Genomic DNA, 27,309 nt, shown 5'->3' with positions numbered 1-27,309 from the left:
CTGGTTGCACTTCATCAGGGTCAGGTCCATCATATATGTCATCAAGAGGAACATTACGCCTGGTGGCAATGTTATGCAAGACAATACAAGCTAGTATTATATTGCATGCCACCTTGGGTTCCAAGGTATGCAAAGCGCCTCTTCAGGACTCCATTTAAGCGCTCAATTGCACATCTTGTTTTGCAATGTGCAGAGTTGAAGCCTACCTGCTCAGGTGTGTTTGCAACTGGAAGAGAGGTCATCAGCCATGGTAGGAGTGGATAAGGACTGTCTCCCAATATTATTGGACTGGAGCTTTCTGTATAGTGCGCTCTCCCTCAGGATACGTGCATCATGGACAGACCCTGGCCACTTGATGAGGTCAGCTTTGGCCACAAGTTGGACATTGATGCTGTGCCTCCCTTTTCGGTTCACATACTGCCACTCCCTTTCATGAGGCGCTTGAATGTGCACATGAGTACAATCAATAATGCCAATAGTATTAGGCATGTTCCCCAAAAGAAAGAAACTTCACTTAGTTTGCGCCATCTGGTCATCCTTGGGAAATGAAACAAATTCATTGACCAGACTGGCCAATTCAACTGAGACAGCTTTCACCACATTACTAACAGTTGATTTGTCCACTCCCATATTGTCACCAACAACCTGGTAGAAAGTCCCAGAGGCCTAAAAGCTCAGTGCCATTAGGCCGTGTTCCTCCACAGACAGAGCAGGACTCCTCTTGGTTTTGTGCTGTAACTTTGGCCTGACAAGGTCTGCAATGTACTTGATATCATCCCTCCCAAAGCGAAAACAGGCATACAGTTCCACTGTAGTGTATTGCACAAGTGGTTTGGCACGCTCAGCATACATTCTTTCACGGTATTTTCTCCTTCCCAACCTGTGGTAGCGATGAACAACACCTGCCATGCCAATGCCTCTGTAAACCTATGACCGAGGTGTGTAAGAAATTGGTGTTTTTATTTGGTCACACACCAATTAAGCAACAACGAGCTAACTGGTTTGTCATGTGTTGAATTACCCCAATCAAGCACAGGGCCTATAAAATCAGTGTTAGCTACACAAAAGACATGGAACCATGGACTCAAAAGGGCCTAATTTCACAGTGGCAGAAAACCAAGAACTGTTGGAGGGTGTTAGGTGCCATTATTCCTCCATAGTAGGACACTTCAGTTCATTAAAGGAGAGAAGTGACCAAGAAATGCAAACAGAACATTTGGGAGGACATCACCAAGAATGTGAATGCTATAGGGGCTGGTCAGAAAAGGACCACAAAACAAGTCATATTAAGATGGAAGAACCTTAATGTAGCTTGGCAGATAAATATATATACACTAACAAAGTAACCAATAAATGCATGTGCGGTAAACTCCATTTTTGAAATCCTCAAGATTCTTTATTTGTCACATGCGTAGTTATACAGGACAACACGCAGTGAAATGCATCCTGATCTGCTTATCAAAAACTGTGCAAAGTTAGAAGAATATCAGTTAGATTAACAAAAAAATTATAGATTGAAAGATAACAGTATAGTAGAACATAATAAATAAGTAAAATTGTGTGAATAAAGTAGAATTAAGTGTTAAGGTGCAATAGTGTAGTAATTATTGTGCAAAACCAAAGTTAGACTGGTGCATAGTTAAATGAGGCAGTTTGTTTGTTTGCACTCCTGCAATCTTTACTTTTTTATATTTTCTAATTTTCCTACTTTCATATCCTTTAACTTTCTCCACATGTGTATAGCGCCAAGGTTTTTTTTTTTTTTTTTTTTTCCTTACTAATTTCACCGGTTTCATCGTCTCTAACCTGCTCTGCATGTGTTTAGCGTCAACATTTGTAAACGTCTTTACGAAGCTCTAGTTTGCCATTTTACTCAGTCTTTTAATTCTGAGCCGTACAGTACAATACATTGAACAGAATAAATCCTCAATGCAGTATAAAAATAAAAATTCTAGAAGTACGGAGTAGAATTTCACATTAAATGATATCACATAATATGATTTGGATTTGTTTTAAGTCCTGGAGACCTCATTCATCAAGCTGCCTCCCCCATTTTGCCATTCCACATCTGAAATAGCGCTAATCCGATGAAAGGAGCCCTCATTCCCACGTCTCCATTCATTAGGAATGACATTACCTTAGGCAGGCAATCCACAATTTAGAGAGATTGTTATTTTCTTGTGAATTGTTACATATGCATTATTTTCACTTTTACTTTAAAAACTTTTGTAAAAACAATACTTGTTTCTTTATTTCCTGCCCCGCGCGTGTTTACACCTCTTTCTTCCCAGACGTATAATACTGCTCGTGTTGTGAAGGGTGTTGCGGCTGAACATACGCTAAGGATATGCCTTTGGATCATCTGCTGTCTTTTTGCTGCTTGCTAGCTGCTAGCTGCTGTCACATGTCATTGTTTTAAGAGCTTCGAGCACATGATGCTTGCCTGCCAAAAGCAATCCAACAACAGCTAGATTTGAGGTCTGTTGACTTGTTTGAAATGATGGCTCACTGCCTGGTCTCGCGTGACTTTGTAAAAGCAATACATGTCTTTTATTTCTGGCCCCGGGCGTGTTTGAATTCTTTCTTGCAGGATGTATAACGCAGCTCGTGTTCGGTTGTGGTAGCTGCCGTCGTGCTACCCTTCGATCTTTTTAAAGCCTGTACAGCCACTGTCCTTTTTGCTACAGCCCTGGGACAATCTTCTGGCACCAAGTCTCATGTTTACGGTCTCCGCGAGACGCACCGTGGCAAGTCTCCTTGGCCTCGCGGGTCTTTTAAATGTCTTTCAAGATTATCACGTATCGTAGCCTTGCATTTGCTTTCCATTCCAGGATTTCCTTAGATAGATAGATAGATAGATAGATAGATAGATAGATAGATAGATAGATAGATAGATAGATAGATAGATAGATAGATAGATAGATAGATAGATAGATAGATAGATAGAGTGAAAGGCGCTATATAATAGATAGATAGATAGATAGATAGATAGATAGATAGATAGATAGATAGATAGATAGATAGATAGATAGATAGATAGATAGATAGAGTGAAAGGCGCTATATAATAGATAGATAGATAGATAGATAGATAGATAGATAGATAGATAGATAGATAGATAGATAGATAGATAGATAGATAGATAGAGTGAAAGGTGCTATATAATAGATAGATAGATAGATAGATAGATAGATAGATAGATAGATAGATAGATAGATAGATAGATAGATAGATAGATAGAGTGAAAGGCACTATATAATAGATAGATAGATAGATAGATAGATAGATAGATAGATAGATAGATAGATAGATAGATAGATAGAGTGAAAGGCACTATATAATAGATAGATAGATAGATAGATAGATAGAGTAGATAGATAGATAGATAGATAGAGTGAAAGGTGCTATATAATAGATAGATAGATAGATAGATAGATAGATAGATAGATAGATAGATAGATAGATAGATAGATAGATAGATAGATAGATAGATAGATAGAGTGAAAGGTGCTATATAATAGATAGATAGATAGATAGATAGATAGATAGATAGATAGATAGATAGAGTGAAAGGCGCTATATAATAGATAGATAGATAGATAGATAGATAGATAGATAGATAGATAGATAGATAGATAGATAGATAGAGTGAAAGGTGCTATATAATAGATAGATAGATAGATAGATAGATAGATAGATAGATAGATAGATAGATAGATAGATAGATAGAGTGAAAGGCACTATATAATAGATAGATAGATAGATAGATAGATAGATAGATAGATAGATAGATAGATAGATAGATAGATAGATAGATAGATAGATAGAGTGAAAGGCACTATATAATAGATAGATAGATAGATAGATAGATAGATAGATAGATAGATAGATAGATAGATAGATAGATAGATAGATACTTTATTAATCCCAAGGGGAAGTTCACAATATATAAATAGATAATAGATAAACAATAGATAAACAGGGGAGAGGGCTTATTCCGGATACTGTCTCCTCTGGACCAATAAGGGCAGCCCCCTTGGCTTGCAGTGGGGTCACGGGTTTGGATCATGGAAGATCAACCCTGCTGGGGCCCGTAGCCACCTCCAGGGGGCGCCCAGACGTGTACTGAGTCCTAGTGTGGCAGAAGTGCTGCCGGAAGAAGGTCGTTAGGCACTTGCAGACCTCCCTGGTATCTTATGAAAGGGCCAGTCGCCACTACTCAAAGGCCAGAGTCGAGAGGAAGAAGGACAAAGCCAGTGAGGAGGAGTGTGCTTGGTGTTGTGGACATTGTGTTCTTGTGGGGAGCGAAGAAAGCGCTTCCCTGGCTGTAAATAAAGGTGTGCTGTGCAACATTTGTGTCTCCGCCTGTCTGTGTCCCGGTTGGGGTGGCTGGAGTGCCCCTGGGCTTCACAACTACCAGGTTTCCATAAATATTCTTCTATGGATAACAGATATGTAAAAGAATATCTGGACTAAAGTAAGAAAAGAGATTTTGTATCCTGATTTTGTTTTAAATATGAACGTCACTTTTTCACATGACCTTCTATTAGTGCTGCACTTTTTAGTGATTTTTTTTCTGTGACAAGTGTGTATATAAAGTGCCACTCTAATTCCACACACACGATTCATGTGCTCGCAATAATCAAATAAACGATACAGAGGCGCATTTCTGGACACACACGTGCCACCTATAACGACATATAATGACATCACTTGAAGTCCACAGCGCCCCCTTCCTTAAAACATCGCCTCGACTTTCCTACCAGCTTACTCACGGCGCCTTAAGCCGTCTGCCTCTCCAGATCTCTTACTTTGCTTCTTTCGTCCATCTTCTAAACCCCTAGGGTCGCGGGGCAGCGGGAACCAATCCCAGCAAGAACTGGAGGCGCAAGGCAGGACCAGTCCCTGGACGGGCCGGTAACCCGTCGCAGAATGAACTCCGCAGCGCCAATATCTCCCATACCCGCCCCCTTTTCACGTTCCTCACGTTTCAGTAATTTTACGGAAACTCATCGGAAAACGTTGACAACTCTTATGACCTACAGGAACAGGAGATAGGATGTTGCATTTATCGATCCCCGGATACAGATACTGTTATTAAGTTGGCAAGCCCCTGAAAGGTGGCCATTAAGCTCGCTATGAAATAAAGCAGGTGGAACGACAGGAGTGAAGATCGGAAGGCGGATGAGAAGCGCGTGCTGGGAGCAGATGCTAAGCAGATGCAGGTTTCCATTTAACATGCCAGGCAGCTGTAATGCATCAAAGGGGGGTCGGGGGCACACAGACAAATTAATGTCTTTATTGTAAGCCAGCCATGTAAATTGTACAAATGTAGTCCGATCCCTTTGGATGTAAAGCTGCGAGTTTGGAGATCTGCCCATGAAGTGCGCATGGCCGGGAGGCACGATATTCAAAGATCCAAGCGCAGCTTACTGCTACAGGCCCGGTCTTAGGTATTATGGGGCCCTAGGCGAAAGGGGGGTCCAGGGACCCCTGAGGGGGGCGGAGCCCCACTGGAAGCTCTGTGAAATGCGTGAAAATTAGACCAAGGAGTCGATCCGGGGCGTCCCGGACGCCGGGGCCCTAGGCGGTCGCCTACTTCGCCTATGCCTAAGGCCGGGCCTGATTGGGACAAATAACGCTGTAGTATATTTAAGTATATATGACAATTGCTCACTCGGACAATTTGTTTTGGGGGCCCCCAAGGAAGGCGGGGGGGCCCTAAGCTATAGCTTGTGTAGCTTATACGTAAATCCTGCACTGTACTGCGGATGATCCTTTCGATGTCTATGGCAGGTGAATTTCTGCAGCGATGCAATTACATCACCAGCAAATGGGGCCTCGAGCTGAGTGGCTTCTGTGTGGAGTACGCATGTTGTCCTGGTGGTGCTTTGTAACAAAACCTGTTATAGTATTCATTTGTATAAAAAGTCATTCTGTCCCGTAATGTGGTGGCGATGTAGGTGCAGCCTTTAGAGCTGATCCATCCATTAGGCGACATAGGTGACCGCTGGCACACTAGGGGCGCCGTTTATATGCGTTAAGGGTCGCGCGCTCGAGGTATAAAGCAATTGAAGCGGCGCGCGCTCTTTCAGTTACATCTGCGTTGTGGAAAGCGAGACGCGCTGTTAAGGGGCGCGCGCACTATAGACTCCAATGGGGTATGCCCCCCAACCCAATCACCCCCCCCCCCTTAGAAATCTAATAATATTGACAGCTCGGTGAGCACACTGAGGGGCAACGTTTATGCAACTCAGGCGAAACTTTCCGTTTCATCCGCGCTATATGTACACCAAGTAATCTACCGTCCCCCTCCAACCACTGCCACCACCGTTCAAGACCCCACCACCACCACCGTGCCCCCCCCCCAAATAATACTGAAAGCGCTACAGACACCAAAGGGAGCCGTTTTTAGTAAGTCAGGGTGTGCCCGCGTCGAAGGACACCAAGGGGACACCACCCCTAACCACCCAGAGTGCCGTTTTTGGCAAGTCAACGGGTGAGCTACGGACACTGAGGGGACACCGCATTCATCACCCACCAAAACATACATATACATCCGCGACCCTCGAAGTCTAATACTGAAGGTGCGCTATAGAAACCGAGGCTCGTCAGTTTTGCAGGTCAAACGGCGGACTTCGGATACCGAGGGGGTACCCCGGCCACCCAGAAAAAACACCAGGGTACAATTCCCCACCCGTCTGCAAAGTCCAACAATAATGAAAACACGCTGAAAAACACCGACATTTTCATAAGACGGGGGGCACAACGGACCTGTACCAATCCCACCGCGTCCAAGTTGTCAAAACGGAGTGGCGCCGTTAGGGCAGCAAAAGAGGGGCGCGTCTATCCCCACAAACTCAGGGCTTAGACTGGCGATGGCAACCTAAGCGTTTTAAAAAGACTTAAGAAACCAGCGAATTGATAGAAGAAAGAGCTAAAAGAAAAAGTAATAAAAGCTTCCAGGTGCGGCTAACTGGCAGACCCCATTTCGAACGAAACAATGTGGGAATTGGGAAGCTCAGCGTATGATGTTCAGACAGCGTCCAGAAGCCATTAAGAAGGCTAACAGAATGTCAGGTTATATAGCGCCTTGATGTGTGAAGTTCAAGTCACAGGAGGTTCTGCTCAAGCTTTACAACACACTGGTGAGGCCTCGTCTGGAGTCCTGGGTGCAGTTTGGGTCTCTAGGCTACAAAAAGAGCGACGAGGCTGATTCCAAGGCTGCAGGTGGTGAGTTATGAGGGCAGATTAAAAGAGCTGAGCCTTTACAGAGATGATAGAGGAGACCTGACTGAAGTGTTTAACATTATGAAGGGAATTAGTCCAGTGGGTCGAGACTGTTATTTTAAAATGAGTTCATGAAGAACACGGGGGGCACAGCTGGAACCTTGTGAAGGGTACATTTCGCACAAACCGTTTTTTTTTTTATCTGTACACAAAGAATATGGAATAAGTGGAACTGAATAAGTGACACGTGGAATAAAAGATCAAGTCGTGGGGGGTATTTCAGGGACCTTGAAAACTTGAGTTGATGTTATTTTAAATAATTAAATGGAGAACACTGAGTTTTCTTAGGCTGAATGGTGTGCTCTCGTCCAGATTGTTCTAATACTGCTTCATAACAATGGGTGGCACGGTGGCGCAGTGGGTTGCGCTGCTGCCTCGCAGTTAGGATACTTGGGTTCGCTTTCCAGGTCCTCACTGCGTGGAGTTTGCATGTTCTCCCCGTGTCTGCGTGGGTTTTCTCCCACAGTCCAAAGACATGCAGGTTAGGTGCATTGGCGATCCTAAATTGTCCCTAGTGTGTGCTTGGTGTGTGGGTGTGTGTGCGCCCTGCGTTGGGCTGGGGGTTTGCTTCCTGCCTTGCGCCCTGTGTTGGCTGTGACCCTGTAGTTAGGATATAGCGGGTTGGATAATGGATGGATGGATGCTTTATAACAGAGGGGCTTGCTTCGGTCTGGGTAATAGGTGCTTGATGTCACCATTAAATTGATAGATACTTTATTAATCCCAAGGGGAAATTCACATACTCCAGCAGCAGCATACCGATACAAAAACAATATTAAATTAAAGAATAATAAATGTTCCTGTTGATCACCTGGCATCTTAAGAAAACATCCCGTCCATTCATATGTTATGAAGCACGTCTAGTCAAATTCGCCAAGGTGAATGGCTTAGTATCAGGTGTGACATCGCTACGCACCATTACGTACGCGACGGTCACCGCCTGACTATCGTTGGGAGCGACAGAAGGAAATGTAAAAGAAGCAACGCACGCTCGGATAGAATTTGTAGGACTGATAAATATGGATGGATGGTCCAAATAGTACATGTGGTTTTTGAATAAGGTGGGCGTTTTCTCTTTCAGAGACTAATTCACCCATTTGGATAAATTGGCTTGTAAACGATCTCAAGGTGTGTGAGGAGAGCAACGGCTACCTGGGTGTCGGAGTAAGGAAGCGAAATCCGTGCCTCAAATGATAAGTTTTATTTTTAAAATATTTTTTTAAATAAATACGTCTCTCTATTAAAAAAAATATTGGAAGGAGACGACACGTGATTTTCTCGGACACATTATACGTCCCGCGAGACGAGTCCACGAAATAAAGGACAAAGAGTAGATGACAGAGTAGAACGTCGTAAAGAATTCAAAAACATAGGCGCTGTACACATGCAGAGCAAGTTAGAGATAATGGATGTGCAATAATACGAAAGTCTCAAAAAAAGGATAATAAAGACTGCATTAGCGCAAACACACTAACCTCAGTCCTGTGAATGCTTTTGTCAGACACGCTTCCTGCGCTCGCAGCTCATATAAATTTGATCAGGACAATAATTTTATACGTTCTAGAAGATACGTCGACGACTAAGCGAAGAAAAAAGAGCATCGACAAACATTCGAAAAAGTCGTTTTATTTATTAAGAGAGAAAGAAATGATATTCACTCACAGGCAGTAACGCTGCGTTGTCACGATGTAAGTACAAATACAGAATCAAAATTCAATGCGATATTGAAAAGTTAATTCCAAATATTCTTTTAACTAAAGTTTACTAAAGAAAATAATGCATATGTAACAATTCCCATGAAAATAACAATCTTTTAAAATTGTATGTTAACCAAACCCGGGGGTGGGTGAGCGAAGCGAGCAGGGGGCGGAGCCATTATATGTAAGAGTCAAGGTGTTTAAATTAATTGTATGTTTTATTGTGTAGATACAATGGCGCTTGTCACGTTTTCCTTTACTCTTTTCACGATATTGTTAGATTGATTTACCAGCGTTATTGTTGCACTGTTTGTTTGTAGATTGTGTTTGTCATTTCACAAGATCTTAGGAGGTTTGTGGGGTTTTATTGCACACTATGGAGTCCATTTGTATTCATGTTCTAATGGAAGCCTAGACGAGTCGTATTTTTTTGTCTGTAATAAAAGTTATTTATATGACTCTATGAAGGCTTGAACATTTATTATCTTAAATGCCGGGTCTGTGCTATTCATACTAAACTGGTGGATTTGAGTTCAGCATTGGCACAGGTCCTTCTTTCTCTCGTCGCTTTCTGAAATGCGGGCACTAAGCAGCACGGCTTCTCCTGCAGTTCAGACAACGTCAAGGCGCCTCATGGCTCGCAGTCATCCGTGATTAGGTGCCCCAGTGCCAGCTTTGTTTCTTTAGGCTGATGCTAAGATGTTTCTTCACTTAAAATTCCCCTCATCCCAATCTAAACACACACACACACACGGACACGGACACATCTGACAGTCATTATCGGGCCCCATATGTTAAATAGATTATAGGCGGGCGGCCTCGTCGTTCAGCTACAGAAAGCGTTCTTGGTCTTCGACCGGCTTACGGGGGTCTTGGCTCTGCTGCGAGTGCTGCTGTTTGATGCTGTCGGACTTGAGACAATGAACCACCGAATTAGGCCAGCTGGCTGAAGCAGACAGAAAGAAGAGGTCGCGAAAACGTTGGGATGGCGATGCAAACAGCCTGTGGCTCTCCTAACAGAGTGAGTAGAAAAGTGAAATTGTGACCTAAAAGTACGAATTGAGGAATACAAGCGGCGACCCGGTGACGCAGCGGTTAGCTCCCTGAACTACCGTGTTGGATCAAATCCACAATTGGTATCCGGATGGGCTCCGGATTACGGAAATTGAATTTCCTATACGTTCAAAAGCATTTCGTTAATCTGCAGTGAGACCCCCCCCCCATGCCAAAATTCTGTCGCGCAAAGAAATCGATGTACTTTATACATTTACGTGTGCTTATGTGCTGAATCCATTTCGGAAATTACAGTTTCTCTACTACAAACCGTTTCTGCGAGACATCGGATTGAGAGAGAACGCATTTTTGATAAAAAGTTGATTTTTCTTTTCTTCGAGAAGTTACGTTTACTTTATAATATATTTTCATGCTCAGAATATTATCTGAAGTATATTTTGAGCTGAAAAATGGCTTCCTCATTATTAACGTTAGTGGCAGTGGAACCCTAACCCAAAATCATGTATTGCAACGCTTTTGTTTTTTTAATCTTTTAAACCTGCTTTATCCTGGAGCAAGGTCGTGAGGAAGCTGGAACTTATCCCAGAAAGCATATGGGGCAAACTTCTCGGGGCGCCAGCCTATTGAATCGTAACAACACAAACACACACACGGGCCAGTCTGCATCGGCAGTCCACATGAGCTGCATGTCTCTGGACTGTGTGAAGAAACCGAGGAGAGGCAGGAGGACACAGCGAGAACGTGCAGACTTCTGGAGTCTGAACTCCTTCGTCATTGCTAACTACTGCGCCACCCTGCTCTCAGTACGCTCTATCTCTCATTCATCATTCATTCAAAAATAGCCAGGAGTTTATACTTAAAAGGTTGGAAAAATGTCCTTTTATTGTACAGTAGAGAGAAATTGTACAGAAATATGCAGTCAGGTCGGTCCATGCATTGTCTCGGGCAGGTAACTGGTAACAAACAAGGCACGGGTCGCCGAAATAAAAGAAGGTGTCACCATTTTCTTGGGAAAACAAAGGTGTAAATCCACGATGAACGCGTTGAGGAGCTTCTCTCTTCTTCTTAGCGCTGGGGTGCAACACAGAGGCGTCGTTAGGGGGGCTGCTTCCGGGGCTTCGAGAGCCCACCGCCACTTCATTCCGTGCCGCCTGATTGCGTGAAAACTCCAAGAGGGTCCAATGCTATTCAAACTAACATATATGTAAAATATAAAGGAAATACCTGGTGGGAGAGGCTAAGCCCCTAATCAGTGCGAAAGCTGTCCAACCGTCCTGGTGCAGAGCAACCTACACTGTAATAAAAAAAAAATGTTACGGTAAAGTACTGGCAGCTGGGTTGCCAGAATTGTACCGTAAAAAACAAGTGACAGTATTTTTAGGTCTATAAAATGTTATTTTTACGATACAAAACTGGCAGCTGGGTTGCCAAAATTTTACTATAATAAATAAGGTGACAATATTTTTAGGTCTACAGTAACTTTGTAGTAAATAACTGTTTTTTCTTTACAACACATTCCAACAGAAGGGAATGTTTAACCATAACAGAAATTCATACCGTGTAATAAATATGCTAATTAATAAACCATTAGAAAGTATTGCCAGGGTCAAACACCAGTACACAGCTTGCATCAGTAAAGTAACAACCAATAGCAAACATGTACCATTTAATTATCCATCCATCCATCCATTTTCCAACCCGCTGAATCCGAACACAGGGTCACGGGGGTCTGCTGGAGCCAATCCCAGCCAACACCATTTAATTATACACATTGAAAACAATTCAATGTTTAAGGAAGTTATGGCGCATTGTCAGGTGGTGAAGTAAAGTTTCCTTTTGTGGTGTATGGTGTCCTACAGGTGTGCCATCTTATCCAATACAACCCACCATACATCAGCTTGTGTAACCACAAAAAAAACCTTCAGTATGCAGGGAAAAATAAGTTTGTTAACTTAGTTAACTTAGTTTAAGTTAAATGGGACAGACTGATATGCTGCATATCTTTACACTTTAAACTATTAGGTGAGGAAGACTGCTTTTCCTTAAAAGTGGAATTAATGAGGCTGTCTGTGAAAGGCACTATATAACACATAGGCGTCTGGTCCAGTGGTGCTAACGGTGGACTATTACTTACTAATGATGAAAGGTGCTATATAAAATATATACTGTTTGGCACTTTTGTTGGCTAATTTCTACTATTAGTGAAAGGCACTATATAATAAAAGGAATAGTGGATTAAGGATTTTGGTAAGGGCAGCATGGTGGCGCAGTGGGTAGCACTGCTGCCTCGAAGTTAGGAGACCCGTCTGGGTTCGCTTCCCGGGTCCTCCCTGCGTGGAGTTTGCATGTTCTCCCCGTGTCTGCGTGGGTTTCCTCTCTCAGTCCAAAAACATGCAGGTTAGGTGGAATGGCGATATTAAATTGTCCCTAGTGTGTGCTTAATAATAATAATAATACATTTTATTTATATAGCGCCTTTCCCATGCACAAGACACTGCATGGAGTGTGTGCGCGCAGTTTGGTGGGCTGGCGCCCTGCCTGGGATTTGTTTCTGCCTTGCGCCCTGTGTTGGCTGGGATTGGTCCCAGCAGACCCCCGTGACCCTGTAGTTAGGATATAGCGGGTTGGATGATGGATGGATGGATACTTTAAGTTTTTTTTCACAAGTTATGCGGTTCACCAGGAACAATATGGTAAAAGTGGGCGTGTCCTTATGTCCTCACAGGTGGCGCAGTGGTAGTGCTGCTGCTTTGCAGTAAGGAGACTTTGGAAGATTGTGGGTTCGCTTCCCAGTTCTTCCCTGTGTGGATAGCGCTTTGAGTACTAAGAATAGCGCTATATAAATGTAATTTATTATTATTAAAAGCGGCGTTACTGAAGCAGCGCTTTACCGTTTTACATTTTACGGTTGTTTACCTTCGCTATTTAACAGTTTTACACTGTAAAATTAACAGATTTTTTTCAGTGAAATTATAATGAATCAGTAAACAGTATATAGCATATTTTAAAAAATATTGATATTACAGGCCTTGGCTGTAAAAAATAATGAAATGTATTGTTTAAGATATACAGGTAATTTTCAGTAGAACATAAGGCAACTTTCCTTTTTTTCAGAAAAGGTCTTTTACTTTTAACATTTACAGTAATTTTATCATTAAATTTACTGGCATTTTTAATCTATTATTTCCTACAATGTCGTTTGGGTATTTTTTTACCTGAAAACATGGGAACGGCCTCTGATGAACATAAGAGAGGGTCCACCAGGACATCGCACGAATGGAGAGACGTTGTAGTGGAATGTGGAGGGAGGTCTATGTTAGCAGACCCCATGAAACACCTTCAGAAGATAATTAGAGGGGCAAAATAAAACTACCAATTGACTACTTTTTGTAAGTAATAATCCACTTTAATAAAAGGACATGTTTGTATGTCCCTCCGGTTGTTTTATCTCTGTTATCCAACAGATGGTGCATCACAAACATTAGCATTGTTTTGACGAATCTTGTACCAAATGGCATTTACCTGTAATAGAAATGGATGTATTGCAATAGTCATTCCAACAGATGGTGCATTACAAACAATAACACAAGTTTTATGACTCCCATTCAAAAATGGCGTATAACTGAGACTATGACAGCAACAGGACAAGTCACACTGCACTGTCAACGCTAACGCTGAATAGCTTCAAACAGAGTAACTGCCAGACAGACAGAAATCAGCTTAATTAAAGGACAAACATCTGTGTGTCTGTCCAGTTGCTGTGTCTGTCATTCCAACAGATGGCACATCACAAACATTTGTAATAATACATTTTATTACTACAAATGATTTAAGGCGCCATCTGCTTGTATGACAAATGCAATGCATTTTATTACAACACGCATTGCCAAACACATTCCGACAGATGGTGCGCTGCAAACATTAATGCTGATTATTTATATTTCAACCTTAGATATATTTAAAACAATTTTATGTGTAATTTAAAATCTTTCAAGAGTAATTAATATTAATAATATGTTTCTTTCTGTAAAATAGTGTTTTATTTTTTGTTTTAAACCTCATTTTTCAAAAAGGGGATGTGATAGAGTGATTGTATTGCCATATTTGGATTCAGCACCCTCAGATCTATAAAGAAAACCAAAAATATTTGATGGGACCTTTTTATTAGCATACTAATTATTATTATTATTGTATTATTTCTCAATAATTTTTGTATCATTCTGAAAAAGTATTGCATTGTTTGATAGCGCTGTTGCCTGTTTCTGCGGGTGTCACAGTGCAGTGCATACGCGTGTGCCGCTCGTCAAGTGATGGAGCGTGTGCTTAATATTCAGTCATGTGACTTTTGTGTTTCAGTTCAGATGCCCCCCCAACACGGCGGCTGAGGTTCAACTTCATGTTTTGGGTCTGTTTTGTTTATTTTTGACTCTTTTATAATCGTTAATGTGACTTGATTATCTACGTCATTCTTTGTTTTTGATTTTGGTTATGTATGATACACTGCGTGGGTTATGTTATGTTCGATGTGTCTTGTGGGTGGTTCCTCAATAGGTGGGGTCACCTGCCAATCACTGCCAGGGACTGCCCCCCCTCCCCATAAATCTGGAGGGTCTCCCACTGTTGCTGGGGGTTCATTTTGATTTTGCTAGGCAGTCTTGTTGAGTTCTCTGTTTTTGCCATGTCTTGGGCTTATTGTGATTTATTTGGATTTTTTGACCTTCTGCTCTGTCATTTAACTTCACCTTGAGACTCGTTTTTGGATTTTATTTATTCCGATTGCCTTGTGTTTTTAGGCCACTACATATTGCTGTTGGGCACTGTGGAGCTTCATCGTATTACATAGTACCTTTTTGTGGAGAATAAAACCTTGGCACATCACAAAACCTAACACTGCTTTTATGAATCCCATACCAAATGGCATATAAGAGAGACATATGCATTGTATTTGGCATTCCAACAGATGGCACATCACAAACATTAACATTGCTTTTACAAATCCCATACCAAATGGCATATAAGAAAGACATGCCTTGCATGGTCCAAGGCAAACGTTAGCACGGAGGTCTGCATTAATCATTTCTTTTTCATCCCATCCTAGATGGGGATGTTATATGGGCTGGAGACGGTGGCACTGGAGACAGAGCTGGAGGTGACAGAGTTAAAGATGCTAAGATTTGCATTGGGTGTGACGAGGATGGACAGGATTAGAAATGAGGACATTAGAGGGTCAGCTCAGGTTGGACGGTTAGGAGACAAAGTCAGAGAGGCGAGATTGCGTTGGTTTGGACATGTGCAGAGGAGAGATGCTGGGTATAATGAGAGAAGGATGATAAGGATAGAGCTGCCAGGCAAGAGGAAAAGAGGAAGGCCTAAGAGAAGGTTTATGGATGTGGTGAGAGAGGACATGCAGGTGATGGGTGTGACAGAACAAGATGACGAGGAGAGGAAGATATGGAAGAAGATGATCTGCTGTAGCAACCCGTAATGGGAGCAGCCAAAAGAAGAAGAAGAATTGAAATGTGGTGATAAATTAGTCCAAAATAAAGTGCAGCAGTATTAATACTGGCTGTAGTGTATTGTGCTCCTTCTCGAAAACAAAACGACCTCACAGTGAAAAGTCCTGGCAATGGCGGGTATGAATCCGAACCCCGGGTTTTCTCGGCTCTGGCTGTCGTGATGTTGAATCAGATGTTAAAAAAACAAGCAGTGGACTAAAGCAATGATCGGCAGTGATGAGCTGATAAATGGATGGTTAAATTGTCCTTTCTTTCTTTCTTTCTTTCTTTCTTTCTTTCTTTCTTTCTTTCTTTCTTTCTTTCTTTCTTTCTTTTCTTTCTTTCTTTCTCTCTCTCTCTCTCTCTCTCTGTCCTCTTTTGCCATTCACTCCTCTTTTTTTAAATACGCAATGTCCCGGATGTATCAGGTGAGTTTAACAGGCAATCTCCGTCTTGGGGCTGCGGTCTCTCTCCATCATCCTTCCCCTTTTCATTTTCGGGGACAACATTCACTGACGCACATATGACGGACAGTAAACGGGACGATGAAACGAAACGCACTCAGCACAAACATAGAACATACTATTATTATGTAGCTCCGCTACATGTAAACAGCAATCCAACAAAGCCTGCTTTGTTGAGGATTTCATTTTATCTCTGTGTGTTCATGACCACTTTGTTTCTATCGTATTGCTTATTTTTGGGTATTTATGAGTTTAGAGAGTTAAGAGGGAAGAACAGAGGTGTCACTGATCAGCATAGGAAGCCCTTGAAAAATTCCCTGTCAGTGATGGCAGATGACAAGACAAAGAGAGACACAGAAACGCACTGCAGGGAGACAATACAAATACGTGTGATGCCTTTTGATCTTGAATGTTCTGGGCATGGAATTTTAGAGGACCAGAGCTTTGACGAAGAGCATGAAGGTTGAAAGTGAAGGTGACAGGCGACTGTAGTGGCTGCATAGAGTGAAACAGCACTAGCCACATCACCTGAAACAGCTTCTTACAGTAGCAAAAGGGGACAAAAAACACAGAAGATGTTACATTGCATTGATCATAAAAAAGGTAAATGATCTGCCGCTGTTGTGCCGAGTGGCAGACAATGATTGTGTAATTATACTGTATATAAATATTAAAATGTAGAAGTAATTAATATTAACAATTAAAAGAAGTAAAGTATTCCAGGAAGAGGTTTCAATAAAAGTTTGGAAAGTTAGTTATGGTTATTTGTGGTTCGATTTATATATAAATACATATGCCAGGTCTCTAAAGACCCCAGGTATGTAATAGTGTTTGTGGAAAGTCCTGTGTACACAACACTTAACTAACCAAGGTGAACAAACTCCTTTCACCAAGCAAACAGCAAGAGTCTCTTCCAGTGAGGTTGGTCCTTGCACATCTGCATGCTAATGAGAACCATTTGTCTCTGTTTAGACCATGACACTGCAGTGCTGGCTGCTGTTGATAGCACTTGGAGCCAACCTGGTACCTGGCAGGTTTTCACAAAGTGCAGATGGTGAAAATGAAATTGGCTCCGGGGATCATGTGGTACTTCATAACATCAGCAGTGATGGAGAAGCTAGGAGAATTCCAAGAAAGACGGTGGCAGCCAAGCCAGGATCCCCTTCAGGTCAGTGTTCTATCACCTTCCACATCGGCAGGCCTTCTGGTGTCTCCACAGGCTGCACTTCCCACAAGCTCAACACTCCCAACTGGCAGGAGGAACTCGACCACATTAAGAGACTTGTCCACAAGAATGAGGCCACCATTAAGAGCCTTTTCTCCACCATCACTAAGGATATCGGAGAGGAGCCATACAGAGACATCATCACAGGTGTGCTACTGGGAATCAAAGAGGACAATATCAGTTTTGAGGAGATGATGAAGAAAATGATGGCGGAGTTTGAAACTCAACGAGTGGGTGACTTTGTTGGATCCCTCTTTGATTTTGAAAAGTAAGTGTCATAAATTGAACTCGGTTCAGGCTCGGGGCTTTAAAACACAACATAAAACTCTGGGTGTATTCACACCGGGCATGTACTGTATGTTCTGTGCCATGCTCAAGCGCGATTGCTCCCCTACATCCCCAGGCCTACATGGTAGTTTCATTTTAATGGAGAGAGACAGAATATCAACCAAAAATCCAGAAAAAAACACATGACATCTTCTTCTGTCGTCTGCTCCTGTTAGGGCCTGCCACAGCGGATCATCGTTTTCCATATCTTCCTGTCCTCGTCATCTTGCTCTGTCACACTCATCACCTGCATGTCCACTCTCATCATATCCATAAACCTTCTCTTAGGCCTTCCTCTTTTGTTCTTACCTGGCAGCTCTGTTTGACCGAGCACAAGTGAAGGACTTTTCTCTTCTTGGTCAAAATTTTGTAAGAGATGGGCATAGAAGATTCTGCTTGAATCTTGCATTCTGGACTGTTTGTAATGCGACATTTGCTGAAACTACATCTTGTTCTTCCTCTTCTTCTTTCAGCTGCTCTCGTTAGGTGTCACCACAGTGGATCATCTTCTTCCATATCTTCTTGTCCTCGTCATCTTGTTCTGTTACCCCCATCACCTGCATGTCCTCTCTCACCACATCCATAAACCTTCTCTTAGGCCTTCCTCTTCTCCTCTTCCCTGGCAGCTCTATACTTAGCACTGATTTTCCCAATATACCCAGCATGTCTCCTCTGCACATGTGCAAACCAACACAATCTCACCTCTCTGACTTTGTCTCCAAACTGTTCAACTTGAGCTGACCCTCTAATGTCCTCATTTCTAATCCTGTCCATCCTCATCACACCCAATGCAAATCTTAGCATCTTTAACTCTGCCACCTCCAGCTCTGTCTCCTGTGCCTCCATCTCCAACTCATATAACATAGCTGGTCTCACTACCGTCCTGTAGACCTTCCCTTTCACTCTTGCTGATACCCGTCTGTCACCAATCACTCCTGACACTCTTCTCCACCCACTCCACCCTGCCTGCACTCTCTTCTTCACTTCTCTTCCACAATCCCCATTACTCTGTACTGTTGATCCCAAGTATTTAAACTCATCTACCTTCGCCAACTCTACTCCCCTCATCCTCACCATTCCACTGACCTCCCTCTCATTCACACACATGTATGCTCTCTTGTTCCTACTGACCTTCATTCCTCTCCTCTCATATCTCCACCTCTCCAGGGTCTTCTCAACCTGCTCCCTACTCTCACTACAGATCACAATGTCATCAGCAAACATCACAGTCCACGGAGACTCCTGTCTAATCTCGTCTGTCAACCTGTCCATCACCATTGCAAATAAGAAAGGGCTCAGAGCCGATCCCTGATGTAATCCCACCTCCATCACTCCTACCGCAGACCTCACCATGGTCACACTTCCCTCGTACATATCCTGTACGACTCTTACATACTTCTCTGCCACTCCCGCCTTCCTGTGTTTAAATAATCTGTTTGTATTTGTGTTACGTGTTTTTATTTATTGTTTAGGGGCAAGAGAGGGTTCAATGTAAATATTTGTTTATTCCACTGACCTCCCTCTCATTTACACACATAAAAGTTATAAATTGATTTACATGTCATTGAGAGAAATAAAGATTTGATCCCTTACAATCCAGCCAGAATTCCGGCTGCCACAGATTGACCGTGTGCCCACGTGGCACACACAGATTAGAATCAATCAATCACAGATACTCCTGACCTCAACTTATGATGTACATAAAGCAAATCTGTCCACAGAATCAATTTCTTCCATTCCAACCTCTCCACCACTGTGAGCTGTCAAAGGATGTCAGGGACAAGGCTAGAGTGGGCTACAAGACCACCAGCAAGAAGCTTGGTGAGAAGGTGACAACTGTTGGTGTGATAATTCAGAAATAGAAAATGACCATCAATTGCCCCTCGGTCTGGAGCTCCATGCAAGGTCTTGCCTCATGGGGTGAGGATGATGATGAGAAAGGTGAAGGATCAGCCTACAACTACACGGGAGGAGCTTGTTAATGATCTGAAGGCAGTTGGGACCACCACAGTCACCATGCATCTTGCAGCGCCCACAAGGTCCCCCAGCATGTACATGTGCCTTCTTGAGCTGGGGGACATTGCAGGCACTGCAAGATTTCAAAGTCCTATGACAACTTTTTGGTGTTGCCCATGGTGGTGGAGAGGTTGGAACAGAAGAAGCTGACTCTGCTGGACAGTTGTGCTTTATACACATAACTAGTTGACATCAGGAGTATCTGTGATTGATTGATTGTAATCTGTGTGTGCCACTTGGGCACACGACCAATGTGTGGGAACCAGGATTCTGGCTGGGTTGTAGTTGATCAAATCCTTATTTCTCTCGATAACATGCAAATCAGTTTATAACTTTTACGTCATGTGTTTTTTTGGATTTTTGGTTGATAGTCTGTCTCTCTCCATTAAAATGAAACTACCATAAACATTAGAGACTCTTCATTTCTTTCTAAGTGAGCAAACTTACAAATTCAGCAGAGGATCGAAGGCTTATTTCCCTCACTGTGTAAAACAAAGTCCTTTTCGGGTGGTGTATTCCTTTAAGAATGGCTGCAATAAAGCTGTGTGCCGCCACTTGGCTACCCTGACGACTGGCATCATTTGTACTGATGTGGCACATTAACCGACTGCTGTGTGTTTGGATGGTTGGACAAGACGAGGGATGACCACGGCAGGAGTCCATTTAGAAGCAGAAAATGACCCATGATGGAGCCTCATTGAAATGAAAACGAGGGGTCTGCAGGGACGCTGCCTTTTCATGCATAGTTAGTGCTAGTGGGTGGAATAGGCCAGGATGATTTTGGGGTAGTGTAAAATGAGCTATTTACGGCACATCCTATTTTTTCCACTGTACACCGGTCTGTTTTCTTTGTACCCACCCATCCCTGATTGCGTTTTTATATTCCAGTTTGTTTCTGTGTTCTAAATCAGGGAGTGATTTGTTAAATTTTCAGTTTCTAGTGTCACACATGCATATCAACTTCTTGGCTTGTCAGAGTTAAGCCCTAACACCCCGGGACACCAGAGGGCACGTTCACCAACTGTCTTGTCTCCTTTTCCACCCACAGATCTGAGAAGATGCCCAGTGAGGGCAATTGAGCCTGCCCCTTCCACCCAAAAATTTATAAAAGTAGGGCGCTCCCAGAAGAAGGTATCTCATTTAGAAGATGAGCAAGACAGAGCTCCGACCCTGAAACCTGACCGCTATTTACAACACCCTTTAGAACATTAAAACAATCTGGAGGAGATCAGGCCATTCAAACCCAACAAAGCTTCTCAGTCCTTTCCACTTAATTCTTCCAAAATAACATCACATCAAGTTTTGAAGGTCCTTAAAGTCCTCCTGTCCACCACACTACTTGGTCACTTATTCCATGTGTTTGTGGTTCTCTGTGTACAGAATAACTTCCTAATGTTTGTGAGAAATTCACCCTTCACAAGTCCCCATCTGTGTCCCCATATTCTTGATGAACTTGTTTTAAAACAATGGAGTAATTCTCTTCATGCTTTTTAACACTTCAATCATGTGTCCTCTTTATGTCTATAAAGGCTCAGCTCTTTTAATCTTTCCTCCTAACTCATCCCCTGTAGCCCCCATAATCAGCCTAGTCGCTCTTCTCTGGACCTTTTCTTGTGCTGCTATGTCCTTTTTGTAGTCCGGAGACGAAAACTGCACCCAGGACTCCAGATGAGGCCTCACCAGTGTGTTATAAAGCTTGAGCAGAACCTCCTGTGACTTGTACTCCACACATCAAGGCGCTATATAACCTGACATTCTGTTTGAGATGATTTGAGCTTAGTGACATGGATCCATCACAGGATGGGAGGTCATAAAGGGATGGACATGGTCAGTAGCAATACTCTGTGGAATTTAAACAGTGCTCAGTTGGTTCTAAGGGGCCCAAGAAAATATTCCCCACACAATTACACCACCACCACCCCCACCAGCAGCAGTATGAACCATTGATACAAGGCAGGATGGATCCCTGCTTTTATGTTGTTGATGCCAAATTTTGACCTTACCATCTGAATGTCACAGCAGAAATCGAGACTCATCAGACCAGACAATGCTTTTTTTTATCACCTTTTAATCTTCTTTCGTTTAAACTGTAAAGGCTCAGCTCTTTTAATCTTTCCTCCTAACTCATCCCCTGTAGCCCAGTTAGTTGCTCTTCTCTGGACCTTTTCTTGTGCTGCTATGTCCTTTTTGTAGTCTGGAGACCAAAACTGCACACAGGACTCCAGATGAGGACTCACCAGTGTATTATAAAGACTTGAGCAGAACCTCCTGTGACTTGTACTCCATGCATCAAGGTGCTATATAACCTGTGTGAGACCTTCAGCCCAGACACAAACAGGCTGACACCGGCAGTTCTAAAACACACACGTTTAATTAAACAAAGGTCCCAAGTCCCACACACACACAGTGTTTCCAGCACCAAACACCCTTACTAGGGCCTTTCAATGTCAGTGGGCCTCCTCTCTTCTGTCCGCTGGAGCGTCGTCCTACTCCAGCACCCGACTCCAGCTCCACGACTGTAGGAAGGCGGCCCCCTTTATAGTCACCCAGATGTGCTCCAGGTGCTCGCTGACGTTCTTCCGGCGGCCCTTCCTGGTGTGGCAGAAGCACTCCGGGCGATGCTGGAAGGTCCTTCCTCCACCTTCCCAGGTGTGGTGGAAGTGTAGATCTTATGAGGCTTGGGGTGTCCCCTGGGGGTAGCCACAGGCCCCCATGGGTTTGAGCTTCCCTGCTACTTCCCCGTGGTCACCTTGCTATCCAGGGTGGTTGCTCCAGTGGACGTATAGATCTCCTTCTGGTCCTTCCAGGTGTCCCGGCTGGGTCTGGCCCCCAGCCTGCTGCCACACCTGACATTCTCTTAGCCTTCTTAATGACTTCACACTGTCTGGTAGTTGATAGTGAGGAGTCCACTACAACTTGCCATTTCCCAGTTTTTCTTAAAATGTTGTGTACGCATTGATCAGAGCTGCTGTAATTATAGGCACGTTTCCCCGTCAGTCAAATTTTCTTTTATAAATGCTGACGTTTGCATGGGAAATTGTAAATGCACAATTTGAACCTCTTTTTGCGCATACACAAGCTTTATAAATGAGCCCCCGATCCAGTGGTAGTTTGATTTTGTTAACAGGTGTGATGAGTCTTTTCTACGACTGTTAAATCTTTTTCATAAAATGTACTTTCCATTTTCAGACCTCCTGCGTATTCAAACCTCACATTTTGATTTCCTACGTGTAATACTTTACATTTACTGGTGTTAAACTTCATTTGTCGCAGATCAGCCCAAGCCTGTCTGCTGTCCACATCCCTCTCTGATGATTCAGTAGATTCTCTGATCTGGCCATCCTCCTATCTTGGTATCATCTGCATACTTAACCAGCTTGTTATTTATATTCTTATCCAAATTATTTGCATACTATAGGGGGCTTACACCCTGCTCGCTTTGCTCACTTTGCTGCTCACGTTGTTGAGAGGGGGGCTGAACGCATCCTAAGGAGACGCGGTCGCTCCTCTGAAACCCCCTCTTAAACGTTGATACAATGGGACACACATACAGTTGTTGTTTTTTTTCAAATATTTAAAACCCTGTACAGCAGCCATCATCTACTCTCTGTCTTTTATTTCCAGCCCCGGGCGTGGTTAAATCTGTTGGTACAGAGTCTCGTCTCGTGGAACACGAGTTCTTGATATTTTAGTTTATAATTTAAAAACGGAAGAAGAATCTGAAAATCTAACAACATCACATTAAAGTTTGATAAATTCTGAAAAGAATGATACCAAATATATATATGTAGGTTATAAAATAAGCCCAATTTAAAAAACATGACATGAAATTGTTGCACTTTTAGGCTTAGGATTTTAATAGTGCATCCAGAAAGTATTCCCAGCGCTTCATCACTTTTTCCACATTTCGTTATGTTACAGCCTTATTCCAAAATGGATTCAATTCATTTTTTTCCTCAGAATTCTACACACAACACCCCATAATAACAACATGAAAAAAGTTTACTTGAGGTTTTTGCAAATTTATTAAAAATAAAAAAACTGAGAAATCCCATGTCCATAAGTATTCACAGCCTTTGCCATGAAGCTCCAAATTGAGCTCAGGTCCATCCTGTTTCCCCTGATCATCCTTGAGATGTTTCTGCAGCTTCATTGGAGTCCACCTGTGGTCAATTCAGTTGGTTGGACCTGATTTGGAAAGGCACACACCTGTCTATAGAAGGTCCCACAGTTGACAGTTCATGTCAGAGCACAAACCAAGCATGAAGTCAAAGGAATTGTCTGTAGACCTCCGAGACAGGATTGTCTCGAGGCACAAATCTGGGGAAGGTTACAGAAAAATTTCTGCTGCTTTGAAGGTCCCTATGAGCACAGTGGCCTCCATCATCTGTAAGTGGAAGAAGTTCAAAACCACCAGAATTCTTCCTAGAGCTGGCCGGCCATCTAAACTGAGCAATCAGGGGAGAAGGGCCTTAGTCAGGGAGGTGATCAAGAACCCGATGGTCACTCTGTCAGAGCTCCAGAGGTCCTTTGTGGAGAGAGGAGAACCTTCCAGAAGGACAACCATCTCTGCAGCAATCCACCAATCAGGTCTGTATGGTAGAGTGGCCAGACGGAAGCCACTCCTTAGTAAAAGGCACATGGCAGCCCGCCTGGAGTTTGCCAAAAGGCACCTGAAGGACTCTCAGACCATGAGAAAGAAAATTCTGTGGTCTGATGAGATAAAGATTGAACTCTTTGGTGTGAATGCCAGGCATCATGTTTGGAGGAAACCAGGCACAGCTCATCACCAGGCCAATACCATCCCTACAGTGAAGCATGGTGGTGGCAGCATCATGCTGTGGGGATGTTTTACAGCTGCAGGGACTGGGAGACTGCTCAGGATAAAGGGAAAGATGACTGCAGCAATGTACAGAGACATCCTGGATGAAAACCTGCTCCAGAGCGCTCTTGACCTCAGACTGGGGCGACAGTTCATCTTTCAGCAGGACAACGACCCTAAGCACACAGCCAAGATATCAAAGGAGTGGCTTCAGGACAACCCTGTGAATGTCCTTGAGTGGCCCAGCCAGAGCCCAGACTTGAATCCGATTGAACATCTCTGGAGAGATCTTAAAATGGCTGTGCACCGACGCTTCCCATCCAACTTGATGGAACTTGAGAGGTGCTGCAAAGAGGAATGGGCCAAACTGTCAAAGGATAGGTGTGCCAAGCTTGTGGCATCATATTCAACAAGACTTGAGGCTGGAATTGCTGCCAAAGGGGCATCGACAAAGTATTGAGCAAAGGCTGTGAATACTTATGGACATGGGATTTCTCAGTTTTTTTATTTTTAATAAATTTGCAAAAATCTCAAGTAAACTTTTTTCACGTTGTCATTATGGGGTGTTGTGTGTAGAATTCTGAGGAAAAAAATAAATTGAATCCATTTTATAATAAGGCCGTAACATAACAAAATGTGGAAAAAGTGATGCGCTGTGAATACTTTCCGGATGAACTGTATAATAGAGAGAGTAGATATTAAAAATAGCAGCGGCCCCAGCACTGACCCCTGCTGGACGCCACTCTTAACTTCAGTCCGTTCTGATAAAGTTCTCACACCATCAGCCTCTGCTTCCTGTGTTTTAGCCAATTCTGCACCCGTCTGCCCACCAAACCCTGAACTTCCACTTCCGTTAGTTTGATACCCGACCTCTCAGGTGGCACCTTATCAAATTCTTTCTTACCTTAGCCGACGGCTACTTACGCTTTTTGTCGATTATAGCGCCATCCGTGTATGCACAAACAGACTAAAAAATAACTTTTTCCCATCTGCCATAAACTTTCTGAACTCTGAATCTCCTCAGTCTGAGATCATTTTTAACTGAACATGTGCAATAAGCTATATTGGTAATGTGCAATATACTAATGTATTACAATATAGAGTATGGAATGTACTAGTCATTAACAAGTGCAATAACAATTTATGCTGCTGTACTTTGAGCAATAATAATTTGCTCATGATCACTTAACACTGTATACGACATATTTGGAATTATTTGACTTTTCTTTAAATGCACATTGGGGCTGTCACAAAAAGTCATTTCGTTGTGTTACACAATGACAATAAATTGCTTGAACTTGAATTGTCCACAAGTGAACAGGGTGGCCTGACTAGCACCCCGACATTTTGTTTAAGCTCTTGATTTATTATCAGTCGACGACACCGGTTAGTTGAGTTGTGTTTCACACTGCAGACTGTCAAGTGAACTAAACACACTGATAAACACCACGTGGGCACACCGTGGACTTCTTTCATTGGACAGACAGAAATTAAAGCGGCACTGAAGATGCCAGGGGTACTTTTTAGGGCCACTCACCAGCACTCAGCGTTCAGAGTCTAATTCCTTTCCTTCGTCTCTCGTGCCCCCCAGTTGTTACGTGTAATTCTTCTTCCTATTGATAACAACTCTTAAGACTAATTACAAGAGAGCGCTGAGCCTTAGCTCGCCAGCCCTACCAGCATAATGCTAGAAGCCTGATCTCCACAGCCTGTAGCCATAAGCCGTTCCTCCTCAGGACCCCAGATTGACCCTGCACTGTAAATAAATAAATAAATGAAACAGTAATTTGTGTGTATTTTACACAGTAAAAGTTCTGCCTTTTTAACTGTTGTAAAAACAGGAATTGCCCACGAGAGCAGATGCTCATTGCCTCACCATACCCGTTTGCTGCCACCATCTTTGTTTATCACTGGTTTGGTCCAGTTTGGGTCTGCAACATCTGCGCCTGCTAATAATCAAATATAATAAACTGCAGGGCGGCATGATGGTGCAGTGGGTAGCGCTGCTGCCTCGCAGTAAAGAGGCCTGGGTTCGCTTCCCAGGTCCTCCCTGCATGGACTTTGCGTGTTCTCCCCGTGTCGGCGTGGGTTTCCTCCCACAGTCCAAAGACATGCAGGTGAGGTGGATTGGTGATCCTAAATTGTCCCTAATAATTCTTTACATTTATATAGCGCTTTTCTCACTACTCAAAGCGCTCTCCACATAGGGAGGACCGGGAAAGCGAACCCACAATCTCCTTACTGCAAAGCAGCAGCAGCACTACCACTGTGCCACCTGTGAGGATAGTGTGTGCTTGGTGTGTGTGTGTGCCCTGTGGTGGGCTGGCACCCTGCCTGGGGTATGTTCCTGCCATGCGCCCCATGACCCTGTGTTTAGGATATAGCGGGTTGGACACTGACTGACTGACTAACTGACTTCCTTACTTCAATATTTACAGTAATTTACTGCCAGTAATGTACTTTATAATCTTCTCATTTGGTTTCTTCACAGAGTCCAAGAAGAGGCGAGTCTCACGGCAGACCTGCTGTGCTCCACAGCGGACATCGCCGACCGCCTCGAGCGGGGGTCTCGAGAGCTTTACTCCCAGCTGACCAAATTCCAGCCTGACCACAGCCACAGAGAGCGAGTCCCCCCCTCCCCCTCCTCCTCCTCTTCCTCCCTTTGCTCCTGGAGGGGATGTGTCTGAGCCCACCTGACCGAGGCAGCAGATGCCGCACCGGGAGGACGACACTTCTGTTTTGTCGGATGTGGAGCGCCAGGAGTCCTTCCTTTGCTAGAGAGCCGTGACGCACGCAGCGAGGCGAGTGATTAATTACCTGCCGATCTCTGGAGGTCTGTAATTAGATCAGGACAGGAATGTCGCTTTCAGAGACCGCCAAGGATATTTTATGAACTCCAGTGTACATTTGTGACAGGGGCGGGGGACGCCTGGTGGGACACGCTGATCTCGGAGTCATT

General features: G+C 43.4%; 1 protein-coding gene across 1 annotated transcript; it reads left to right on the top strand.

Moving 5' to 3' along the window:
* The first annotated feature begins 9,819 nt into the window (after positions 1–9,819).
* Positions 9,820–27,037, top strand: si:ch211-142k18.1 (uncharacterized). The gene is made up of 3 exons (XM_028796249.2): positions 9,820–10,008; positions 16,933–17,453; positions 26,842–27,037. Exons 1-3 carry the CDS (start codon positions 9,973–9,975, stop codon positions 27,035–27,037), a joined length of 753 nt encoding a protein of 250 aa, XP_028652082.1. The 5' UTR covers positions 9,820–9,972.
* The last annotated feature ends 272 nt before the right edge of the window (positions 27,038–27,309 follow it).

Source organism: Erpetoichthys calabaricus, chromosome 3 (genome assembly GCF_900747795.2).
Source record: "Erpetoichthys calabaricus chromosome 3, fErpCal1.3, whole genome shotgun sequence".
Lineage (NCBI taxonomy): Eukaryota > Metazoa > Chordata > Cladistia > Polypteriformes > Polypteridae > Erpetoichthys > Erpetoichthys calabaricus.
The sequence above is the reverse complement of the archived record's forward strand: the minus strand, read 5'-3'. Positions and strand labels throughout refer to the sequence as shown.